The following is a 22,953-nucleotide window of genomic DNA, read 5'->3' as shown; positions in this document are numbered from 1 at the left end:
ACTAGTATCTTGATTTCAGTCTCGTTCGACTTGCGAAAAATACGTACGGTCAAACGCGGTCGCATACCAAAGCACATTTTTTCACAAAAAGGTTGTCCTTGTGTAACCTGCATTTCACTTATTTGGAAGTTTGTGCTTCTAGCAAAATATATTTCTATAGAACATTCGTCTGTTCGTCAGTAATTTTGTTCGTTTGTTGGTTTGTTGGTTTGTCCCATTCTTGAATTTACACGTGGGTATAATATTTTTTGTAAATTGAGAAGTTTTACAGGTATGAAAACACCAGAAAACCAAATAAGTTCTTAGCAATTATCGCTGAATTGTCATTTAACAGTATGTTTACAATTAATTAATTAATTCATTCATTCATTTATTACCGAGATTAATAACAAGGACGTGCGCGCGCACTTTGTCTTCTTTAATGTAAATTAAATGCTCTGAAGGTTTTGATGGGAGATTTGGTGTATTGATATCTGCCATATTGGTATAAAAGTTTACTTGGACAATGGGTTCGGGTAGCGTAAGCGGGTTTTAAACCCTAAATCCACGTCTTGCCACCTGATTCCATTAATACACAAGTTTGATTTAAATCATCAGTTACCTGCAAAGATAAAAAGAACACCCTACAATTCTGAAAAATGTGGTCGTTGACGAATAATTATTAAAAATATATTGTGAAAGATTTGCTTCGATATATATAGGAATTGCCAAATCGATTACAACAGTCTCGAAAGTTTCTGAATTTTTATATAAGCTAAGCTAGGGGATTCCTCTTCCCCGCTAAAATTTGCAATGAATTTATATTTCATTAGCTTTATCGTTTCGACAAGAATGACGCAAACCATTTGTGACTGTTATGATGCATTTGTAGTTTGTCTTTGTGGTTTATTCTTGCTCTGTGTGTCTCTCGTTGCGTGTCTGTGGAGCATTAACCTTGTTTCTTTAAACAGGGTGGACGTTTACTTTTTCGACTACTCGACTTTTCTCGGCAGTTATATCAAAGAAAAAACAAATATTATAACATTTTTTATTTCTGAACAAATATGTTTGACAAATTAATACGCAAACAAATTTTATCCATAGTTTGTAATGATATTATGAATCAAACACATTAACACATATTCTAACAATATATTTATGTAGCTGTGAACAATCAGTATCATATGCAGTTAATAAGTGTATGCGATCATCTAAGTATTCAGTTATATGATACTGATATGGTATAAAACATCGCATCTATGATATAATTTATATGTCGTAAATACATTTCTAAACAACAATAATGTTTGTATTTATATACAAAAACAAGCGTTTCGTCCATGATTTATTATTGAATAACACCAAATGAAGCATTCAGGCTTTCTGATTTCATCACGTTTTAATAAAACCAAATTCCGCAACGTAAATGATATGATATAATATACAATCCCAAATAGAAATGAAAGCAACCCAATCGAATAATTTACATTTCAATTGACATATGTTTGGCTTCAAAGGAAGAATATGATATTTATTTAGCAGCTCTTGCCAGGGATGTATTTTTGTCGTCTGATAAACATCCTGATGTCGTTTGATTCAGCACGTAAACACACTTTTACCATATATGTTATTGTGCAATTTTCTGCGTTTGCTTTTATGTCGAATGTTTATTTGGCTGTGTGTTTTGTGGTCTCATTTTTTATACAGCATTATAGGATGCGTTGGCACTCAGGCATGTCCTGGTTATTTCAAATACATTCGTTTCCGTTTAAACTTTTATGGAAAAAAATGTCTCTGAATTAAACTGATATCAAACTATTAATAAGTCTTATAATTGGCACACGGTCAATAGTGGCAACACGTTTTCTGCGACATGCTACTGTCAGCATGGCGAAGAATATGTAAAAATCGTGAAAAGGCCAAGGACCGAAGCTACAAAGGAAACCCGAGTAAGGCTATGATTATTTTACTCGTTGTCGGACAATGGTAATAGGGTTAAGCTAGTTTATATGTAAATAACATTTATTTACTTATTCATATTTTTCCAAGAAGATGAAAATTCGTGAAAGGATCGACATTGAACACGAAAAGAAATAAAATTACACGAAATCTGGTAGTTCATACTGTTGTTTGGTGGCTGACTTGTCTATCCAGCATAAAAAAAACCCATTTAACTCTTAATCTTAAAATGCACTTTAATAAATATGAGTGGCACAATTTGGGTTACACTTGATAGATGCAAACATTATTGTGTTGAAATAATTTAATTAGTGCACCATATGATTTTGGCACAGATACCAAATAGCGAAATCTTTGTGACCACGTACCTTAATCAATTAAAATTCAAATTATTTAAAACCTAATATATTTTTATCCAAAAACAAATCATTTTGTTTTGTTTTGCACATTAAATTCTTATAGGAGAAACATATAAATGCATTAAAACTTTATAACATACATCAACCTATATTGTATATAGTGGTTCAGAATCAGTGAAATCCATTACTAAAGCTTATGAAAGTAACTGTACTCATGTGCATAACGTGTTTCGAGGTCATTCAATTACTTGCTTGACTTTAACTTTGTCGAGCTAGTTGCTACAATAATATAACTTCACCGATTCACTCACGGAAACAGTACAATATACTTGTTTCACTCTGTTTCTATGCAAGTCCAGTAGTAAAACTCAATTCTAAATTGCCTACAGAGATACACGAAATAGTTTCTAAACACTGTATTGATGTGTGTGTGTTTTATGAATGTTTGTTTTTCTAATCTATGTCATTGGATTTTACCCTGTGCCAGTGAATGGGGTGTATGTTTAAACATCCGACAACTGTATTTGTTTCTATAGTTTTTTCCTATTAATATTAAATGATTACACTTTGTCTTATTCTGACCTCAATAGATCATTAATTGGAAAATTTTATTTATCAATGATATAAAACTTAAATAAATAGTCCTTATAATTCTGAAGCATGGAAGAGGAGGGTGTCATAAAGAGTACAGATGGTCGCATTATATAGACTTTTGTCGGGCGAACTTATAGCAAAACCCAGTGCACATTCTTTGTGGTTACCAAGGCCTGATATCTGAACGCACGGACGCTTTGGTGTTTGGTTCCATATTTCGAACTTCAGTTTTATAATAAAACCTGGAATATATGTCAATTAACACAAACCATGTCAAAGGTCATATAAATGGTCACATGACAAGGACTTTTGTCGGTTGAAAAGTTTTTGGAGCACACTTCGAGCAGATTTTAGTGAGCCATGGCGATGCTTTATACGACCTGGTGCAGTCAACTTCTCCATCTGTTGTAGGAGTTTGTTCGGATTGAGCTTAAGTCTGAAACAATAAATATTTCCTTTCTACAAGTGTTTATTTATGATTATTTAAGGCATTAATACAGTTAAAAAGAACATATGCCACGGATAATATCCGAAATTATGCTTATGTACATATGAAAATGTAAAGGTTGAAGTATGTCTTGATAAACAAAATAATTCAGTTATGTCATAGTATAATTGCACACATTTTTTTAATCCGCGGAATACATCCATCAGCATAAACATGATACAGCATTGAAACCAAACATGTTATTGGTTAACAAGATTGGTCGACCTGACAACTCCTCCATTTTGTAATAAGTAAAACCTCATTCTGTTGAAATACACTATCTTTGATAACATCAAAAAGACATATGGTTTCTCTAAATCCCTAGACATACGGTTATTGGCGTTATTTCAAGGCTTCTTTTCTCGTTTTAATCACCTTATTTGTGTAAGGATTCCGACAAGTAGGTTGTCCACGTGGTGGTTTAGGGACGCAGACGTCTCAACGTATTTACAGTTGTAGTACGAAGCGCACAAGCGGGCATCTGTGTGAAAGAGAAAGGGTTATTAAAGATGCGCTCTTACTCCCAAATAAGATTTACCACAGTTAATAACATTGTTTAAATATTCCAAACAGGATGAACAAATGTCGAAAACAATGGTCTTATGATAAGTTTAATTTGAAAGAAATGAGCATAAAACACGGTATTTCTACCTTATGAGACTTTAGTAGACCACAGTAAATTTTTAAGCATTTACCAATCATTTAATAGTTTGGTGCTTTCTGATATTAAATACCTGTTTACAATCTTTTAATCAGTAGTTAATACTTTCCATAATTACATTATTAAGTAAATAGTTAAAGGTTTATCAGTCAAAATCGATGTTTGTTATACATGTGTATGTATTGATTTTGAACAAGAGTGTCACTTTAATATGTCGCTTAAAATGGAATAGATGCAAATTACAAAAACGGGTTGCTGTTGTTGGGGTGGTTTTCTTCTGTACTTTCCTATCAAAATATACATCAATAATTGAAAATATGGTTGTTGTTGTTTTTTCAATATGTCCATCATATAAAGTCAATGCATATGTACACTATTATATTATGTCCAAAAGAATTCATATTTGTTAAAAAAATATTTGCATATACCTCAAAACCTGTTTAAGTATAATATTAATTTCATGATTCCTTTACATGTCAGACGTCCTTGAAAATCAAAATTCCAAACAATAAGAGGCTGATACATTCTTCATATTAGTTAACATACCATTTTTTTCCACTGTACGTTTTCGGACTAGGTCCGTTTTGTTCCCAACAAAGAATATGCTTTTGTCAGTGGTAAGCTCGTTTCTAAGGTAACGTACGAGCTGGACAGCATAGTCATACGTCTCTTTATCCGTTATGGAGAATACTACCATGTAGGCGTCCACGTTGATATCTTCTTCTGGAAACTGAATAAAAGGACATGTAACATATACTTTGGGCCAAACATTTTGAAAGACCTTGCAAGAGAACGGTAAAAAGACACAGTGTAATATCACATTATTCGGTAGCGTTAATTATGATTAATGGCTTTTGAGATACGATACTGAGAACGCTGGTGCAAAAAGCATTGGCAGTGTAGCATCCTCCATTGACGACAATGATCAGTTTATGTTTCATAATTGGACTCTCACCTTATTTGATGGGGCATTTCTCAGAATCGATCTACGTGAAATTAATGAACTGAAAATTTGAAAAATCCGCGACTGTAATTGGCCAACAAAAATGCAAACACCAAGAAGATGCTACCTTTTACTACTGACATTAGATTAGCAGTAAGTTCGAAAAATTGACAGACTGAACCCCATATACTCTATAAAACTATTTGCCGTGTATTCATCCGAACTGACCTACGTAAAAAATGAACAAACAATCAAAAATATCATCCATTGGCATTAGCCCACACAAAAATTCAAACACCAAAATTTAAAATGTATAACATACTTTGTATCTAATTTATTTATTTTTTAGGATTTTCTTCTCTTTTTAGAGTTTTATTTGAGGCTTTGTCCATGCAACGAATTATTTTAGAGAATTCGAAACATATCTTAATATAGTTCTACCATAAACTTACTGTAAAATAAGCAAAAATGTATATAATTAAAGCTGTACGTAATGTCGCCGTAAAGTCATCACGTACGATTACAAGAGAATAATATCAGAATTATGTCAGCTTAATGTATCCAATTACGAAATTAATAATACTTATTCTTATAATACTTATTAATTATACATTTAAATGAAAATAGCATACTTAATATGGTTACAATGACGTACGTATCCCGGATTGACGGCAGTGAAATAATGATAAATAGAATACTTATATTCCGGGTATTCTGTTTTTGTCAAAAGCGTATATATTCTTAACATTTAACTCACAAAGGTATAACCACTTTTCAAAACAAATTAAAACAACAAATAGATGACGTCATCTGTATTACGTCACATAAATTATCCACGCACCTGCTCATCTTGGTAATTACAGAATTCCAGCAGGGATTCTTCGCCATCCAACATCACAGACACTGTGCTATCAGTAGCTGAAAAAGATAACAATTATGTTTAACAGAGCGCTTTGTTTACATGTCAAAACTCACACAACACGTTCTAATGCAAGTTCTTCCCATGTTCAAAATATTATGTGACGTCATAATATGTGTGAGTTTCTTGACTTAAATTCAAGAAGCGGAGGGTGTTTCTGAACATTGGCCTTATGAGTGAAGCAACTGAGTTTATTTATAATGTTTTACCTTAAGACGTATCTTTTTATAATAGTGTCCACGTTTGCATAAACTAAGTCTCCAATATAGTATTATCACATGACGTTGCTTGTTACGAGTGTAATACAACCATAACTTATTTATATATAACACTAGACGTGCAATATAACCTGTCATCAACTTCATTTTGCCCTATTAATGTAACATAATACATTACACCGGAACACTTAATAGCATCTTCATTACTTTGAGGAATGTGTCATATGATATAATGATTCTTCTTCGTTTCCACTTAATACAAACATTTATGAAGATAGGTACTAAAAGATTATAAAGCCGACCAACAGCTCACTAACAACTTTCCTTAAGTCGTTTCGTGGTTGTTTGTATTAGATTACGACTGATGTAAGATCCTACATTAATCATACTATTATGTTTCTCTGTTACTGTATTCAAATTGGAAATTTCGCAATTTATATAACACTTTTTCCCGTTCAACTTATTGTATCTAAGACGTATATTTTCTGTGTAGACGTTTGACCGCAAACTGCTTTAAGCTTACATATACGGGAAAATGAATGGGCATCTAGAAATGTAGTTGCTGTTTCTAGAAAACATCGCATCTTTATATGGTCATATCTTGTGTATGTTTTGTCTATGTAAGAAACTTTATGATCAATGAGATATTTTCTTTAAAACGTTTGGTTATATGCTGCTTCATTTCAAGACGGTTGTCGATCCATTTTTTAGTAAAAACATTTACCATAGAACCCTTACCTCCAGTATAAAGTTATGAAGACACTTTAAAACAAGTATATTCTTATGTTATTAATGAGTCATTATATTCAAAATAAAGAATTTATTCAAATTCTGTTTATAGAAAACAAACTTCAGACTTAGTCTTTTAACAAGAAAACACAATGTTTCTCTGTTATGCTTTTTTTAGATTACAGCAAATCACAATTCAATTGACGGCTTAATTCTTGAAGAAGGGTTGAATGAACGGTGTTGTTTAAAGACGAACGTCTTACAAATATAATTATTCAGATTGTTAATTTGCCCCCAAGATGAACGGCCCCAACCTGAGACGGCATTAGAACGATTCGAGATTGTTAGATCGTTGGCAGATGGAAAACGAGAATATTGTTATAGTCTAAGATGTTCTGTTGTTGTTTTTTGTTTGTTAATAGTAAAGATCTTACATCGCTTTTGTTTCACCTGCATGTATCCAATTCTAAAAAAGATTCACCGAGAGTTAGTTCTCAATAAATACAGTTTAAATAGTCTTCATTTTCTTTAGTAAGTTGCATTGTGATGTTGTTTATCTCTCTTTGACTGTTAGTCTTGAACCTTGTGATACAGTTAGTTATTGGCCGCTGTAAACATTATTCAGTATGAATTCACATTTTTCAAACACACACAACATTTTACAAACAAATGGAGGAGGAGGCCGATGGATTTTATGGAGCTTATCCTACACAAATGAACATTAAAAACTGTTATACTGTTAGTACATGAAACATATGCATGTACGTATTTTTCTCTAGAACAAATCCTACTCAGTTTCATCAGAATGTGTGCCTTTTATTACTGTTTTTTTTCCTGAGAACATTGTAAAACTCGTAACAATTGAATACCGTATACTAATATATATCAATATTAACAGTTTGATATAAGTATTGCAGTTTATCCAGTAAATCGCACAACTGGTATAGCAAAGACTAAAGGCTTATGAGATAAATACTTTCCTGAGATAAAATAAACGAATCGTCTAACAGTGTGGAAATGCAAATCTAAAAAGAAACACCTTTATAAACAAAACATTGGATGTTGTAAATATATTATGAAAGAAAATGCATCTCGGGTGAAGTAAGTGTGCATTGTTTATGCTATGCACAAAATCCGTTTAATTTTCTAACCGATTGTAAACGATTTGTCACTTCATAGCGCAAATATTAGGTTTTTGCTCCAGTGCGGTTTTGTACGCAAAGTCGTTTCAACCTGTTTGTTTACATTTAGAAAACGGATTTCCAAAGTATGAATAATAAAAGCCAATAGGTAGATTTTTTGTCTAGTACACCGATCTATCAAAAACATGCAACTTTTACTTTTGTTGCAATATTTGTATAGTAGGTGTGGTATTCTGGGAGAATAAACATTTGGCTTCAGCCTGCGAATACGTATATATTAGAAATTGTAATACTACTGTTTGCAAATACATTCAGCAATGATTGTTCATCAATAGGTAAAAAATAGGTAGATTGCAATGTTATTTTGTACCGAAGTAACGGTCAATTGCATTCGCCCTTGGAGGCTGTTTCAATAAAGGATTATAGTCACAGCTTCAATATTCTTACATATGTATAAACGTCAAAATTCGCAATATATCGATCGTTTTAGTTCTATTTCCTCAACTTTGTGTTCATTTTTTAAGTTGGCTTAAACTTAATTCATTCAAATATGTAGCAAAATAATGCAATCATTGCACTAAGATTATTTTAATTTACGAATAAAATCGGCTAAAATCTTTATTGAAACGGCTATAATGGTGGTTTCGAGCAGCTTTTCAACAATTCAAAGAGTTTTGTTCGTCTCCGCGCCGTTAATGAGAGCGTTTTTAAGTTATGATTTAATTGGTCGGTTTAAGTAAAATCAAATGAGTGAAAACCGTATGTGCATATGAGCTTCGCGGTTGCATGAGCCCATCTCTTCGATATGCAGTTCCAAATTATGCATTTAAACCTATACGCAAAATTGCTGATAACGGCAGTCTGTTACTTTAATCTGTGAATACGATCGACAGACTATACATGTTACATGAGATTTCAAATGCAATTAAGTTTAAAACACGATTATTAAACTTTAAAAACTCTAAATTCGTTTGCAATTACATGATATGGCTCAATTGGATATAAATTACTCTGTGCCAATAAGGTTTACGATGCCTGTGGGATATCCAGCCCTGATTTGCCGCAAATTGAAAAGACCGTTTCAACCAACTCTTAAGCGAAAACAACATTAGGAAGTTGTTTTATGTGGAAGTGTTCTAGTTAATGTATTGTATTTCTTATTTTATTGACAATAAAACACACAAAAACATTAGATAAAGATTTGAATTTCTTTGCTAAATGGTGCTGTGTGTTTTAGCTGTGCTTCCATTTGTGATATCGGTATCGATGCTTGTTTCTCTGTTGTAAGGTTAAAGTTTGGCATTATTGTTAAATATTTGGACGTGTTTGAGGTAGAGACATCTTAAACCGGTTTGCGCTTTGGTTGACTGTCAAAGATGGTAAAATAACCTAAATGATTAATAATCAACTAGAATCATATTTTCCTATATGTTTATATTGTGTCTGCTGTTCCTTTGATTTACAATGTAGTTCCTTGCGCTTACGACACAATATAGACCAAACAAAATCAAACGTATTTAATGAATTTATAATATGAAACAGAAACATATATGGATGTGTTGTAAGATGAAAGTTAGTTTGTTGAGGTCGTGTGTCTTTCGTTAATTGTCTGTCATGCCTTGACATCGTGCCTCTAAACAAGGTTAGTTGTGCTTTGGCAACTATTGTTCCTGGTATATTATAGATATAAACGATACATAGGTAGGTTCTATAAAGCTCACTTGCCCAACAATTTCTAGGTGTTTTAAATGTATGCTAAAATAAACATTAACCTTAGCTGATGCTAATAAGAATACATTTGGTTTCCGTTTCATTAAACAACTTAAAAATATTTTATTGAAATTCGGGGGTATAATTAAATAATGAATATAAGAAGTGATTTATTCATGAATTTAGGACCTTTTTTCGATGATATAATGCTCATATTCCATCTCATCATTATAGGAACCCTAAGTCGAACATGCGTCTTCATAAATGTTCCCATACATTTTAATTGAATTTAATCAAAATAATAAAATTCGAAGAAAATAGATAATTGATGAACATAATTGATTATCACCAATGTTGGGATATCTCATTGATGAATTTTTGATTATATTCAATTATCGCACCTTGAATTTAACATTTTACTCACAAAAATAAATAAAAAAGTCAGCACTAAACCAATTCAACTATAAGATTTGTGTTTAAACTTTTCAGTGACTTGTCAATCTGTGGGAGTGCCCTTTAAGATAAAGCATTAATGTTACTTTCATATCAATTTCTAGTACGAAGATACGCTTTTGATTATTTCCTATTTGATTGGTTTAAATATATACAAATATGCAGATACCCTTGTAGCATAACACTCTTTAGGAGAACATGCTTCGATTGTTGTTATTCACTGGAATATTGTATAATTCGTTATAAATGCAATATCGCAAGCCGATTAATGTTTGGATCTTATTATTGTGTTATCCCCTTCATATTTATGTGCTGAAATACACAGCTCGTATATCATAGGTGTGGAAATATGGATCGAAAAAGAAACACATAAATAAACAATACATTGAATACAGTATTATTTAGAAAAAAAGAAAAGAAAAAGAAAACAAGCTCGTTATTGAATTAGTTTTTCACTCCTTCCGTTTAATTTTCACTGATTTTCTTCGTTCGTATTTTCATTACGGTAGTCTCAGGAATATTTGCCCCCAGCCGGCACGAAATTAACAACTTCTGACGCATTTCATTTTTGACTCATCGTTTATATTTAGCCCACGGATTTCCTCATTGTTGACATTAAACGCCAATATGTAGAACTTACGTCTAGCCGACCGAGCTGTCCAAAACATGAAGCTTATGTTGCATTATCTTGCTGTACTTTTAAACTCTTAGTTCAATCTTCTGCGTACAAGATTGATCTGGATATGGAATTTGCACTATTTGACCCAAAACCAAGACAATTAATATATTATTATCGTGCCAAAAGTAGATCGTTTGGCGGTTTGATTTGTTCCATTTGTTTTCCAGTTGTATATTGAAAAAAGCGATGTACTTGCATAAGGGTTGTGAACTAAGAAACGCAATTTTTAAAATTCAATAACGTATATACCAGGGGTGATCGTAAAGTTCGTGTAAATTGCTCATAACATTTTTAATTTTATATAAATGTATGTGTATATAAATTTTATACAGGTTTATAACCGCCATCTCCTCAAAGTGATATTATTACAAATGTTGTTTGTTTTCAGTCTATGATTCATGCAACTATTAACTTGTGTACTTATATATATTTTTTTAATATAGAACGATTATACCAACGATTGATTGCTTGATGTGTGTATAAAGCAGTATAACTTCATAAGTTATGTAAATATATATATATATGTGTGTGTGTGTGTGTGTGTGTGTGTGTGTGTGCGTGTGTGTGTGTGTGTGTGTGTGTGTGTGTGTGTATTGCTATAGGTTCATTTACCTTTATGTTGTAACAGACTAAGCAATTATGAAACTATATACATTGTATCATATATTACTACGTTCATTATTGGAAACCAGTAAGCTCATTCTGTGAATATCTGAATACTGTCATTAGTGTGTTCAAAGATGTAGAATAAAAAAGTTTTACGAATGACTAAAGGGTACCTTGGGTGTTATGTGTGTAGAAGAAAAATATGAAAAAGGTGCTATATTTTACGGTGACTGGATAGAGTCTTGAGTTCGTCCAGATGAAGAGTATAAAAAAGATTATACGAATGGCTGAGAGGTACCATGAGTGTGCTAGGTGTAGAATGTCAAAAATGTGTTGGATTCTATAAATGACCGAATAATATTATTTGAGTGATTTAGATGCTGAAAATGAAGAAAAGTGCTAGGTTTTTCGAATGCCTTGATAGCACCATGAGCTCATTTCAGGAGACACTAATGTTGTTATTTGTCCAATAGCATTTTATTACAGCAAATAGTTTAACAATGTATATTACTTTTGTTCGTGAGGCGGGGGGGGGGAGGGGGTGCATTTTTCCGCGATAGTTAGTCAAGGCTATTTTGCGAGGCGTCAATTTTTACTCAGTAAATATAGGAAAATAACTATTTATCTAGGTTAAATTATCTGTTTAATAGATTCCAGAGAAAACCGCGAATAGTGTTCATGCTATGAAAATACTCGGACCATCCTAGTTGTCAAATGTCAACCCTGTCTAGAGGAACAAGGTTAGGGCTTAAACCTTCACGAAATATATAAATCAATATACAGTTATTGTAGACGAAATCTGCATATCAAATATGGAACTCTGCCATACGATGCTGTGTAATATGTGTGATTTTTTGCAACCGTTGCTGTCATCGAAGACAATCTATATCATGCTTTTTTTATACAGCATTCTATGACAGTCGTTTTATCTTAATCTTTTTAAATGACATAGAAGCATACAAGCAACATATACTTTTCCAATTATATTACGCACGGATGCCTACAACTAACGCCTAATAAACTGGCACAGACGTTAACGAGATGATTTTTTAGGACGAAATTAACTGTAGAGCATGAACAGGTACAACCCTTACAGTACAATTGTGAAAGAGGGAAAATAAAGGAGCGTTTCATTATCGCCCTGTTGGTGCTTGTTATTTGCAATGGACGTTGTTAGTGCTATATTTATTGACAGTTTGACTGTTTTTGTTTGCCAAAGATATCGCTGTATTGCATTTGAAATTTGAAAAAAAAAAATTCTGATTAAATACCCAGACGCTTTGATATTAAGAAAATAAGTCTGACAGTTATTTTTCCAGTAAGCCGTCTACATAATCAAACTGAAATGCGTACGTGACAAATAAGATTAAACTGTTAACTTGTTATCGTTCATATTTGAATCTCATGGCGCTCGCTAAGCTCGCTTGTGATATGTTTCATAAATTCAAAATATGATCGATAACAAAAACATGTTTGTTTTGTCTGCCTACGAATGTGTATATTAATATCAGACGCACAAACCCAGAGAAAGGCCAAGTAGTAAACTAAAGCAAATTATTTTACACTCTATATTGCATTAATTGCGGGTGGGGTTCTATTACCGCAATTTTCCAGAAAGAATATTTCTCACATACCCAGTAGTAAAAATCAAATCAAAAGTTAACCCATTAAGGGCTTAAAACTTAACGAAAAAAGTAACTAGTCTTCAGCTATTGATGAACGTATATTACTTATAAATGTGCACTTCTAAGAGCGTTGTTGACTTATATAAATATGTTTTTGCATTTCTCACCATGGCTGCCGTCGGGTAAAAGTCAGTTCATGAAATATTTTAAAGGGTTTCTATGAGACATAACATGTTGAACGTGTCAGAAAAGAGGAATTTAACACGTTTAACACAAATTTGTCTAAATTACACATTTTCCCGGAATTCACTAAACAATACAAACATGTGTTCTTCTTTACTTCTCAATGTTAAAACAATAACCATTATCTGAAACTGATGCTATTTCGAAGGTATAGATATGTTTTCAAAATAAGAGTGATCATCTAATGTTCAATACTTGAAATAAGCATGTGTAAGGCTTAATAAATCTGCGTTTCACAGATAAGAATCAGCAAGACACTCAGTATAATATGCTCGGGTTTTTTATTTCCTGTCAGTATCTCATTATAAGAAGTTCTATGTGTTTGCAGTGTTATTATGTTGTATATTTTTGTCACGTCAGTGCTGTTTAACAAAATAACAGTTTGCAAGTTGTTTTCAGTTTTTGTCAAATGAAAAACAGAAATGCCGTCTCCGCTCAAACTAGTATTTCCTTCAAGAATGATATTTGGTGAAATGGCTTTAAACTATTAATGAAAATAATCAAACAATGGACACTACAAGGAAAAGCCCAGTATTAAACCAATTAATTAATCAGGACACTATTTTATAGGCACTTGTTTAAAGCATAAAACACTAAACGAGAGACACAAATCGTCGCAAAACAACACAAACATACAACACATGCATCAGTGCATCTTCATACAAGACATTAACAGTCAATAACTGTTCTTCATTTGATGTACTCCAAAGCTTTTTTGTACTCATCATATTTGCGCTCTAGCATTAGGTCAAGCAAAATGATTGATGATGATTTAAAATACTTTATTGGAAACAGACACTCTATACGCCTACGACTGGCCACAAGTCTGATTATATTGGCCTGAAAGCCTCGAGAGCAATTTGTTGTCAAATCTCAAGTGGCATTGAAGGACGTTCTATGCATATGTTACCTAAAGAATTTTTGTTCAACACGCAACAGACAGACTTTTCAAAGAATTGTCCACTAAAAGGATAAAGTCATTGTTTAACGCCAAATCGTATTTTGTTAGCAATGCATGGAAATAAATGTCATTTATTGTGTTGTTGTTGTTTTCGTGTGAAAAACAATTGTTGTTTTGGTGGGAAAAAACAATGTGGTTTAGCACCTATAAACTGGTTAACCACTTGTGAAAATACATCTGTATGCTCTGACCGTTCTAAGCGGTCACCCCAAAAGGATTTTCAACATGATATGTTGTTATTGGATACGTCAACTTAGTGACAATTAGTTTTGCTAAGTATTTGTATTCGTGGTATATACAAAATAACATTGTATCTACATATACTTGTGGTATTTTTTTTCAAATCACAAACCAATCAACATAATAAACTACAAAAATAAAAAGAAGCACATAATCTGAGATGGTATAACCATACTTTATTTCATTGGCATGTGCTAAAACACATGTTGCAATGAGTAGTGATTCCGAATTGGTGTAATTTGCCCTCTACATGAACTCCCAAAGTAACGTGATGAAAATTGTTGTTTTCAAGATGAATTGGCATACTTTATTGGAAGGAGTCGCCAAATACGCCCACGACTAGCCAAAAGTTTGTCAATATTGGCGTAAAAGCCGCCAAAGCAACATGTTGTCAACTCCAAAGTGGAATTGGTATACAATTCATCCATATATCACTTTTAGAATTATTTCTGGACACGCAAACGCAATTGACGAAGAAATTTTACTTTGCAAGACATAAGGCCATGGTTTTGATATCATAGCGTATTTTTAAATACGTTTCTGGAATAAATCTAAAGTTTAATTCCTCAAATACTCAAATTTGATAAAACTCAAATAGAATACTTTGTTGGTTAAAGACAGTTGAGCATTTACAAACCGGTTTTATTTTCAGTGGCAGTTCCAAGTCGGCATCTCCAAAATGTTGTTTACATAATGCTGATAACAGTGTTATTTTCAACAGCTTTGATCACGTTTCATTGGATCAGCCATTAAAAAAAACATGTTGAATGTGAGCAAAATACTTTTTATTGTAGTGATAAAACATTATCACTGAAAACATATGACAGGAAATGCTCTATTTGCCGAAAACCGTCAGTAACGCAATTGAGAATTGAATGGTTTAAGGCTTGGACTTCCGTATTTGCCAGTTGCTGTTTGTTTTTTGTCCATAAACGTAATAGCTAAATTTATATAAAGTTTGTAAGCAGTGTATGGCGAGTATTTAAGAGTCCCTTAACCTGTTCCATGTTGCTTGTTCAGTTTTGGATCGCTTACATTAGTGTTAATATTTATGTGAAAAACTACAGAAACAAGTCCAGTAGCCAAAAGTGTAAACATAAACCCCTTTTAAGTAGAAGTTCGGCCTTCTACATTAAAGTTTGGCTTGTTTGCAGTATAGTTATGACCTGCTTACAGTAAAGTTTTGCCCTATTCACATCAAAGGTTTGCCTTGCAGAGTTTTTGCCTGCCTACATATAATTCGGCTTGCGTTTAGTATAGTTATGGCCTGCTTACAATAGGTTTTGCCCTGCTTAGAGTAAATATTTGTCTTGCAAAGTTTTGCCTGCTCACATATATTTTGGCTTGCTTACCGTATAGTTATGGCCTGCTTGCAGTCGATTGTTGGCCTGCTTACAGTAGATTTGCCTGCTTACAAGAGGGTTTTGGCATATACAATAGGGTTCTGACAGGCTTATAGTAGAGCTTTGACTTGCTTACGGTGTAATTTGGCCTGCTTTCCTTTATGTTTTACCTGCTAACAGTAGATATTTTGCTCTTTACAGTAAACTATTGATGGTTTTGACCTGCTTTCAGTGAGGTTTGAGTCGCTGAACTGTCCCTGTAGTTTTAAGTACATCATCAAACATCCCATTAAATAGATTTTGATTACTAAATTAGCCCCTATTTTGTGTTTTGCGCACAAACATCTTTGGTATGTATTATCTATCTAGTCAACTGTTTGTCAAAACTGATAATAATGATGAATTGTAACATAACAAATTAAGATATACAGCTCGCCAAAGCAAAACAGAAGGCGCATTCGCGTCATCGATGATAATAGCAATTGATTCACGAACTATCCTCAATTCTACATAATAATACTCAAACATTCCTATGACTTTCGCTTTCAACCATGTTTAAATAGTCGCCTTACGTCTGAACTAGAAATGACGATTTGTTTATGCTCGTAAAACATAAAACCGTTATTTTTGTTATTTTTTGCTGTGACATTTAATAATTGTTTTCGTATTAGCAGTTTTGGTATTTTGCTGCAATTTAAAACTTTGTCCAGTTATTTTGCTAAATAAAAATTCTTTAGCTGCTGCCTTGTTTCGTTGGAGTAATGTCTCCTTTGACATCAATACACAAAAGTACATAACATATTCATACGCGCCAGCTATTTCATATATGGAAATTTGACAGATAGCGGTAATTTAAATCCATTTTTATCGAAAAAATAGAAAAAATCGAAAGGTATATATAAGATAGAATGTTATGATAAAACGCTTTACTGGTTACCTGTATCACGTCTCGTTCAATGAGTAAAATACGTGACCGTGTTTACACACACTGAACACGACGTGATACAGGTCACCAGAAAAGCGTCCTATCATGATATACCCTGTACATATAATTATTATTTTATTCAAAGCAAATGTTCACCATCTCGAACTGATACTGTCATCTATGACCAGACGTATATCATTAAGCAACATAAAGTTCTAAGCCGTCGTCATAAATATTCTGCTTTAAGAACTAGAATAAGAAGATCATTAATAGCTTTCTATTTATAACTGATCTTAACATTGAGGAGATGTTTGCTGAAGTACGTAGAAAGTAAACGCCACATGTTGTCACAAATGATTCAATATCGTGTTGCATCTAAGCGTGCTGGCAAAATATACGCATCGTGTATGTCAGGTATACTGGCAGCCGCGCTGATGTGACTTATGTGATTTAAAGATGCACTCTTACTCCCCAATAAAATTTATCACAATTAATAATATTGTTAAAATATTCCAAAACGGATGAATGAATGTCAAAACCAATAGTTCTCATGAAGGATACCGAGTTTAATTTGAAAGAAATGAGCATAAAACACGGTATTTCTACGTCATGAGACTAAAGTAGACCACAGTACACAGCAAATCTTATAGCATTCGCCAATCAATAATATTTTTTGCATTTTCTGATATTATATTCACGGTTACAATCTTATTATCAGTAAGTAATATTTTCTACAAATGCATTATTTAGTAAGTAGTTAAAGGTTTATCACTCAAAAATTATGTTTATTATACATGTGTATGTATTGATTTTGAATAAGAGTGTCACTTTAAGGAACAACCAAGAATAGTTGGTGAGCAAATGCAGTAAGCTTGCATATCAAACCACATGTAAAAAGTCATACTCAAGTGCCATTATCTAGTGAATCTAAAAGGGTTTACATTTAAAATTTTAACAAAAATTGACTAATGGGTGTTCCTGTACTTTCATTGTTTTAGTCGTTCATTTTGTTGTTAATACTTTCCCTCCTTTAATATATGAAATCACAAAAAAAATATAATATTCTAAAAGCAACATTTTTATATCAATGCCTTTTAAATCAATCATTAATCAAGTTACCTTCTAAGCTCTATAGATTATTAACAATTATTTTAATACATAACGACAAATAATTATGGAACGTATCTTGCATAATGTGAAGAGACTTAGTTTAAAGGAGATATAAAACATCCACGATACGACACAGATACTGTAATAAAACATGGCACACGACATACAGACGCTTCCAGACAGATATAAAAAACACAATATGACCACACTGATAATATTTTATGCCATTTCGCTCTCATATTCATGCAGATTGCTTCTTTCTCGACATTTATTAGAAAATGGCATGAGAGATGGAAAACAAAGCATTGATTAGATTCTTAGATTGTTGCAATCTATTTTGACGCAGTCTTGCGTGGCTTCCTTTATAAATATAACCTACTTGTAGCCTTCATGTATTAAAGATGCACTAGTATTCCCAATTTAGACTTACCACAATTATTACCATTTTTAAATATACCAGAAAGGATGAATAAATGTCGAAAACAATGGTTCTTATGAACGATTCCGAGTTGTGCAGAAAACACGGCATTTCTACCTTATGAGACTATAGTAGATCACTGTAAATCTTTTAGCATTCACCAATCATTAAATATTATTGGTTTTTAGCTATTGAATACACTGTTACAATCTCGTTATCAGTAATTAATATCCTCCATAATGCATTATTAAGTGAGTTGTCCAAGATTTGTCACTCAAAATTTATGGTTGTTATACATGTGTATGTATTGATTTTAAAAAAGAGTGTTACTTTAATTGTATATGGAAACTACATTCGGAACATATCGGTAATTTTCCATCAAAAACAGACTCGGACGTAAATGCTCGGTTTACAATGTCAGGAATCTTGTCATTGATCTACATTGCAAGTTGATGGCGTAGTAATTTCAATTAAGTTGTTAATGACTTTCTCTGGAATCTTTAATATAAATGCGATAATACATTTCACTAACTTAGTTATACAAACTACTCGTAAAACACTATAAGTTATTAATACGATTATATAACAAATTACGAACTACTTTTAATGATGCATGACCTGCATACATCCGAGGTTGTTTTTCGATTGAAAATGGACGAGGAGTTCCGAATGGGTACGTTCAAGAAAAACTAAGAACCATTTTGTAACTTTATTACAAAGAAAATCAAAGTGAAAGTGTATCTCTCTTACGCGGAATTAGACGTTAACAAAAAGTATTTTCGATTCATACTCAATTCCGTAAATCTGAATCTTGCATTCACCTTGCTAAATGCTGTTTTCTTCATACTTCATATCACATAGTACTGTAAATTTTTGGCATAAACATTATTAATTTCTAATCGTTATACTCAAATGAATATTTGTTAAACAAAGTCGTAGCAAACGGCAATAACACGTTTGAATAACAAGTTGTTTTAAGTGCATCCCAAACATTTGCCTTTCTTGTTTATAATTTCCCATGGTGGTAACACCAACATGGAAACAGATGCCCAGTGGGGTCAGCATCTTACACATTTATCAGTAAGAGTGAAATCAAACAAATACGCACACTGGCAGCGCCAGCAACAAGATTAAGACAGCAGAGTATTAACCAGTTGTTGTCTGTTTTGTGAATGTGATATTTATGTAAATACCGTGCGATTTCTACGATACTGTGTCCAAGATCATTCGAGCTGATATGAAATGTACAGCCGCTATATAGCATGTCTCCCTTGATTTTCAATAAGACTTTTATATTGTTTTTCAATTATAAAAAACTCTATGTTGTTTTTATTTATAGTTTGCATATACATAACAACCCATAAAATGCAACTAGTAGATAGCTGTGTGGTATTATTTTCAAGGATCCGTAAGTTTGTTCTTTTTTAATTTAAAAATATTAACGGCCGCTACATAGCATGCCCGTCCTGACTTTTAATAAGCTTTAAATTTTGTGTTTCAATTCGTAAAACAACTGTGCAGTTTTTATACATAGTTTGCATATCTATAACAACCCACATACATGCAAGTAGCAGATGGGTGACTTGTATTTATTATGAATGATCTTAAGTTGATGTTTTTTTTAAATTTATAAAATATTAACAGCCGCTTCATATCATATCTCTTTTGAATGTTTTTATAAGATTTTTATTTTGTATTTCAATTCGTAGGAATAAAAACTGTGGATTTTTATTCATAGTTTGCATATCAACAACCCCCATACTGCAAGTAGCAGAGAGCTGCATTGTATATATTATCAAGGATCCTTTAGTTGATGCCTTTTAAATTCATAAAATATTAAATGGCATTCTCATAGGACAACTTAGGTAACTTAAATTTTAATGGACAACTTAGGTAACTTAAATTTTAATGGACAACTTAGGACACTGAAATTTTAATGGACACCTAAGGCTACTTAAATTTCAATGGACAACTTAGGTTACTCCGATTTTAATGGATAACTTATGTGACTTAAATTCTAATGGACAACTTAGGTAACTTAGGTTACTTAAATTTTAATGGACACCTTAGGATACTTAAATTTAAATGGACAACTAAGGTTTCTTAAATTTTAATGAACACCTTAGGCTACCTAAATTTTAATGGACATCTTAGGTTACTTAAATTTTTATAAAACATTTGCCAAGAAGTCAAAAAAAATAACCATGATATTTTAAGGCACAAGGATCCAAGTCAAACATAAACAAACCAAGTTAGAACTCACTGGGAATTGAAGAGATTTAAACCAATTTATGGGCGACCAACCCCAGACTTACTTCAAATCTTCAATTTTAAAACAACACGTACAATATTACTATATAAAACATAAACTTACCGCTCATATCATCACTAGTATTGTTCTCTGAAGACATAAATTGGTTAATGAGCGCTGACTTCCCAACCCCAGGGGAGCCAAGGACGAGAACTCTGTAGTATGATGGTGCTCCTGATGACGCAAAACTGTTGGCACTGCTTGCTTGTGATGTCACGCTTGGTAAGCGTGATCGATCACGCGTTGATGCGGTTAAATCAATATCAGATGACGTTACAGTAAGTCCTGACGTCACATTTAAACCAACCGATCCACGTTTGCGGTAAATATCACCCTTGTTTACAACACCTTTAGACGTTGTTTTGAACGACCGAACGCGACGTAATACTTCAGGATTTCTTACGTCATTGGATGAAAGTGATAATCGGAATGGACTAGGTGGCATACTGTGCCTCCGCATTGTAGAGGTATCATCAACAAAAAGATTGTCACAATAAAAGCTACATGGACTGTCATTTTCTGCCGGCTCAACGTTTAAAAATATAGGACACTCCATCGTTGAAACCGTTATTAGCTTATCACAAAACACGATTTAGTAATCCTGTTGATTTCTTAAAAATGTAACACGCCATTTGGTCCAAAAATACCTCACACTATTTGCTGCGTCCGCCTGCGAACGAGTAATGAATCAATTTCTTTGTTATATTCGTCAAAGAAAATTTCTATTTAAATGTCCAATCGATTCTACTTAACGTTCACACTCTATTTGCTTTTAAGTCTAAATTGTCTTAAAAAACCCATAACCAATACGATATTGTCAGACACTGTTAGGCACGTCTTACTTCTCAAAGCGCCATAGGAAAACTGCTTGCATTTCCACATTCGCTGCCTACTTAATCCAAGCTGGTTCCTGCATCACAGATTTTGTTTTCTCTCTCTCTCTCTATCAATGTCTTTTTTTACGACGGAAAGGCGATTGATTAGCGTGAAATAGGCAGCCCATGTGTGACACTAAGGGTCTCATACAAAGTTGACCTTTCCAGTCTGTTCGTGGATTACGGGTGTATTCTGGACACCAGCAATCAAAAACTGACTGCCTTGATTTACGTACTTTTCTGTACATTTCTTAAAATAGAAGTTATTTTTCTGGCCATAAAGGCTTGAGTCAATGGGATATTCTTAAGAGTGCAACACATGTTCAGAATTACTCAGAACAAAATGGTTTGTATGACGTGCTTAGGGATCTTACTCAGGATTTTATGGAAAAAAAATGGCGTGTTCTTCTCAAACTAAGCTGTTTACAGCACATAACGACATTGCAAATTATTGGTATAAGAAGCGTACATGTTTATCAGTTCTCCTTCTAAACAAGGCTCCAATATCACAATAATACTTAAGTCAATTCTCAATCTCAGACTCAACTCATTTTACCACATAAAAACATAGTACTATTCAATTTGTGCATGTCTTTATATTTTTAACAGAATGTTTTGATAGAATGCTGTCTTAAAAGGTGTAAAATCGTATCTGAACTTTAATAACTTTTGATGATATATGGTGAAATGTGTGACTTAAGTATGTTTGTGATGTTGGGGCAAGGTCTTTGTTAAAGTGACCCTCTTATTCAAAATCAATACATACACATGTATAACAAACATATTTTTTTACTAATAAACCTTAAAAAACTTACTAAATTATGCATTTAAGAAAAACAGTTACTACTGATAACAAGATTGTAACCGCTTATTTAATAGCAGAAATCGCAAAAATATTAAATGATTGGTGAGTGCTTAAAGATTTATTGTGGTCTACTAGGGTCGCATAGGGTAGTAATACCGTGTTTAATGCTCATTTCTTTCAAATTTAACTCGGTATCCTTCATAAGAACCATTGTTGTCTACATTTATTTATTTTTTTGAACATTTCATCAAAATCATTAATTGTGGTAAATCTTATATGGGAGTAAGAGTGCATCTTTAAACATTTCGCTAAAGCCATTGCCCCTGCAGTTTCCATTGTATTACTAGTAATAGGGTTTTATTTTGCAATGCCCGGATGTTGCTATCGATTCATATTTATATAATATATTGTTTATCATGGTAATATTATGTCTTTTGTGTTCCTCATATAGAATACTTGTTGTAAATGTCAAGATTAACTTAGAAGAAACAGATGGCACTTGGATAATTAAATTCCACATCTCTAATGTCATATTGCAAATATATCTCAGAATCGACTGTTTTGGACCGCAAAGATATTTGCGAAAGATAATAATTAAGCAATGAATACGCATTAAAGGGCATATGTCACATCTGTTAATGTATATGAAAAAGACGTAT

General features: G+C 32.8%; 1 protein-coding gene across 1 annotated transcript; it reads right to left on the bottom strand.

The window, feature by feature from the left end:
- Window positions 1-1,013: 1,013 nt before the first annotated feature.
- LOC128243813 (GTP-binding protein RAD-like) lies at window positions 1,014-21,457 on the bottom strand. Its single transcript, XM_052961773.1, has 5 exons — window positions 20,678-21,457; window positions 5,824-5,900; window positions 4,586-4,769; window positions 3,754-3,859; window positions 1,014-3,327 (listed from the first exon to the last, which is right to left on the bottom strand). Exons 1-5 carry the CDS (start codon window positions 21,168-21,170, stop codon window positions 3,165-3,167), a joined length of 1,023 nt encoding a protein of 340 aa, XP_052817733.1. The 5' UTR covers window positions 21,171-21,457; the 3' UTR covers window positions 1,014-3,164.
- Between the last annotated feature and the right edge of the window lie 1,496 nt (window positions 21,458-22,953).

The sequence above is a fragment of the Mya arenaria genome, chromosome 8 (genome assembly GCF_026914265.1).
Source record: "Mya arenaria isolate MELC-2E11 chromosome 8, ASM2691426v1".
In the NCBI taxonomy this organism is placed as follows: Eukaryota; Metazoa; Mollusca; class Bivalvia; order Myida; family Myidae; genus Mya; species Mya arenaria.
Note: the sequence above shows the minus strand (reverse complement) of the source record. Positions and strands in the feature narration are given on the sequence as shown.

Coding starts and splice junctions, on each gene's coding strand:
- LOC128243813 (XM_052961773.1), bottom strand. CDS start 21,170: ATGGAGTGTCCTATATTTTTAAACGTTGAGCCGGCAGAAAATGACAGT. Junction 4,770..5,823: donor GTAATTACCAAGATGAGCAG/GTGCGTGGATAA, acceptor CCTTTTATTCAG/TTTCCAGAAGAAGATATCAA. Junction 3,328..3,753: donor GGAATCCTTACACAAATAAG/GTGATTAAAACG, acceptor TTATTGTTTCAG/ACTTAAGCTCAATCCGAACA.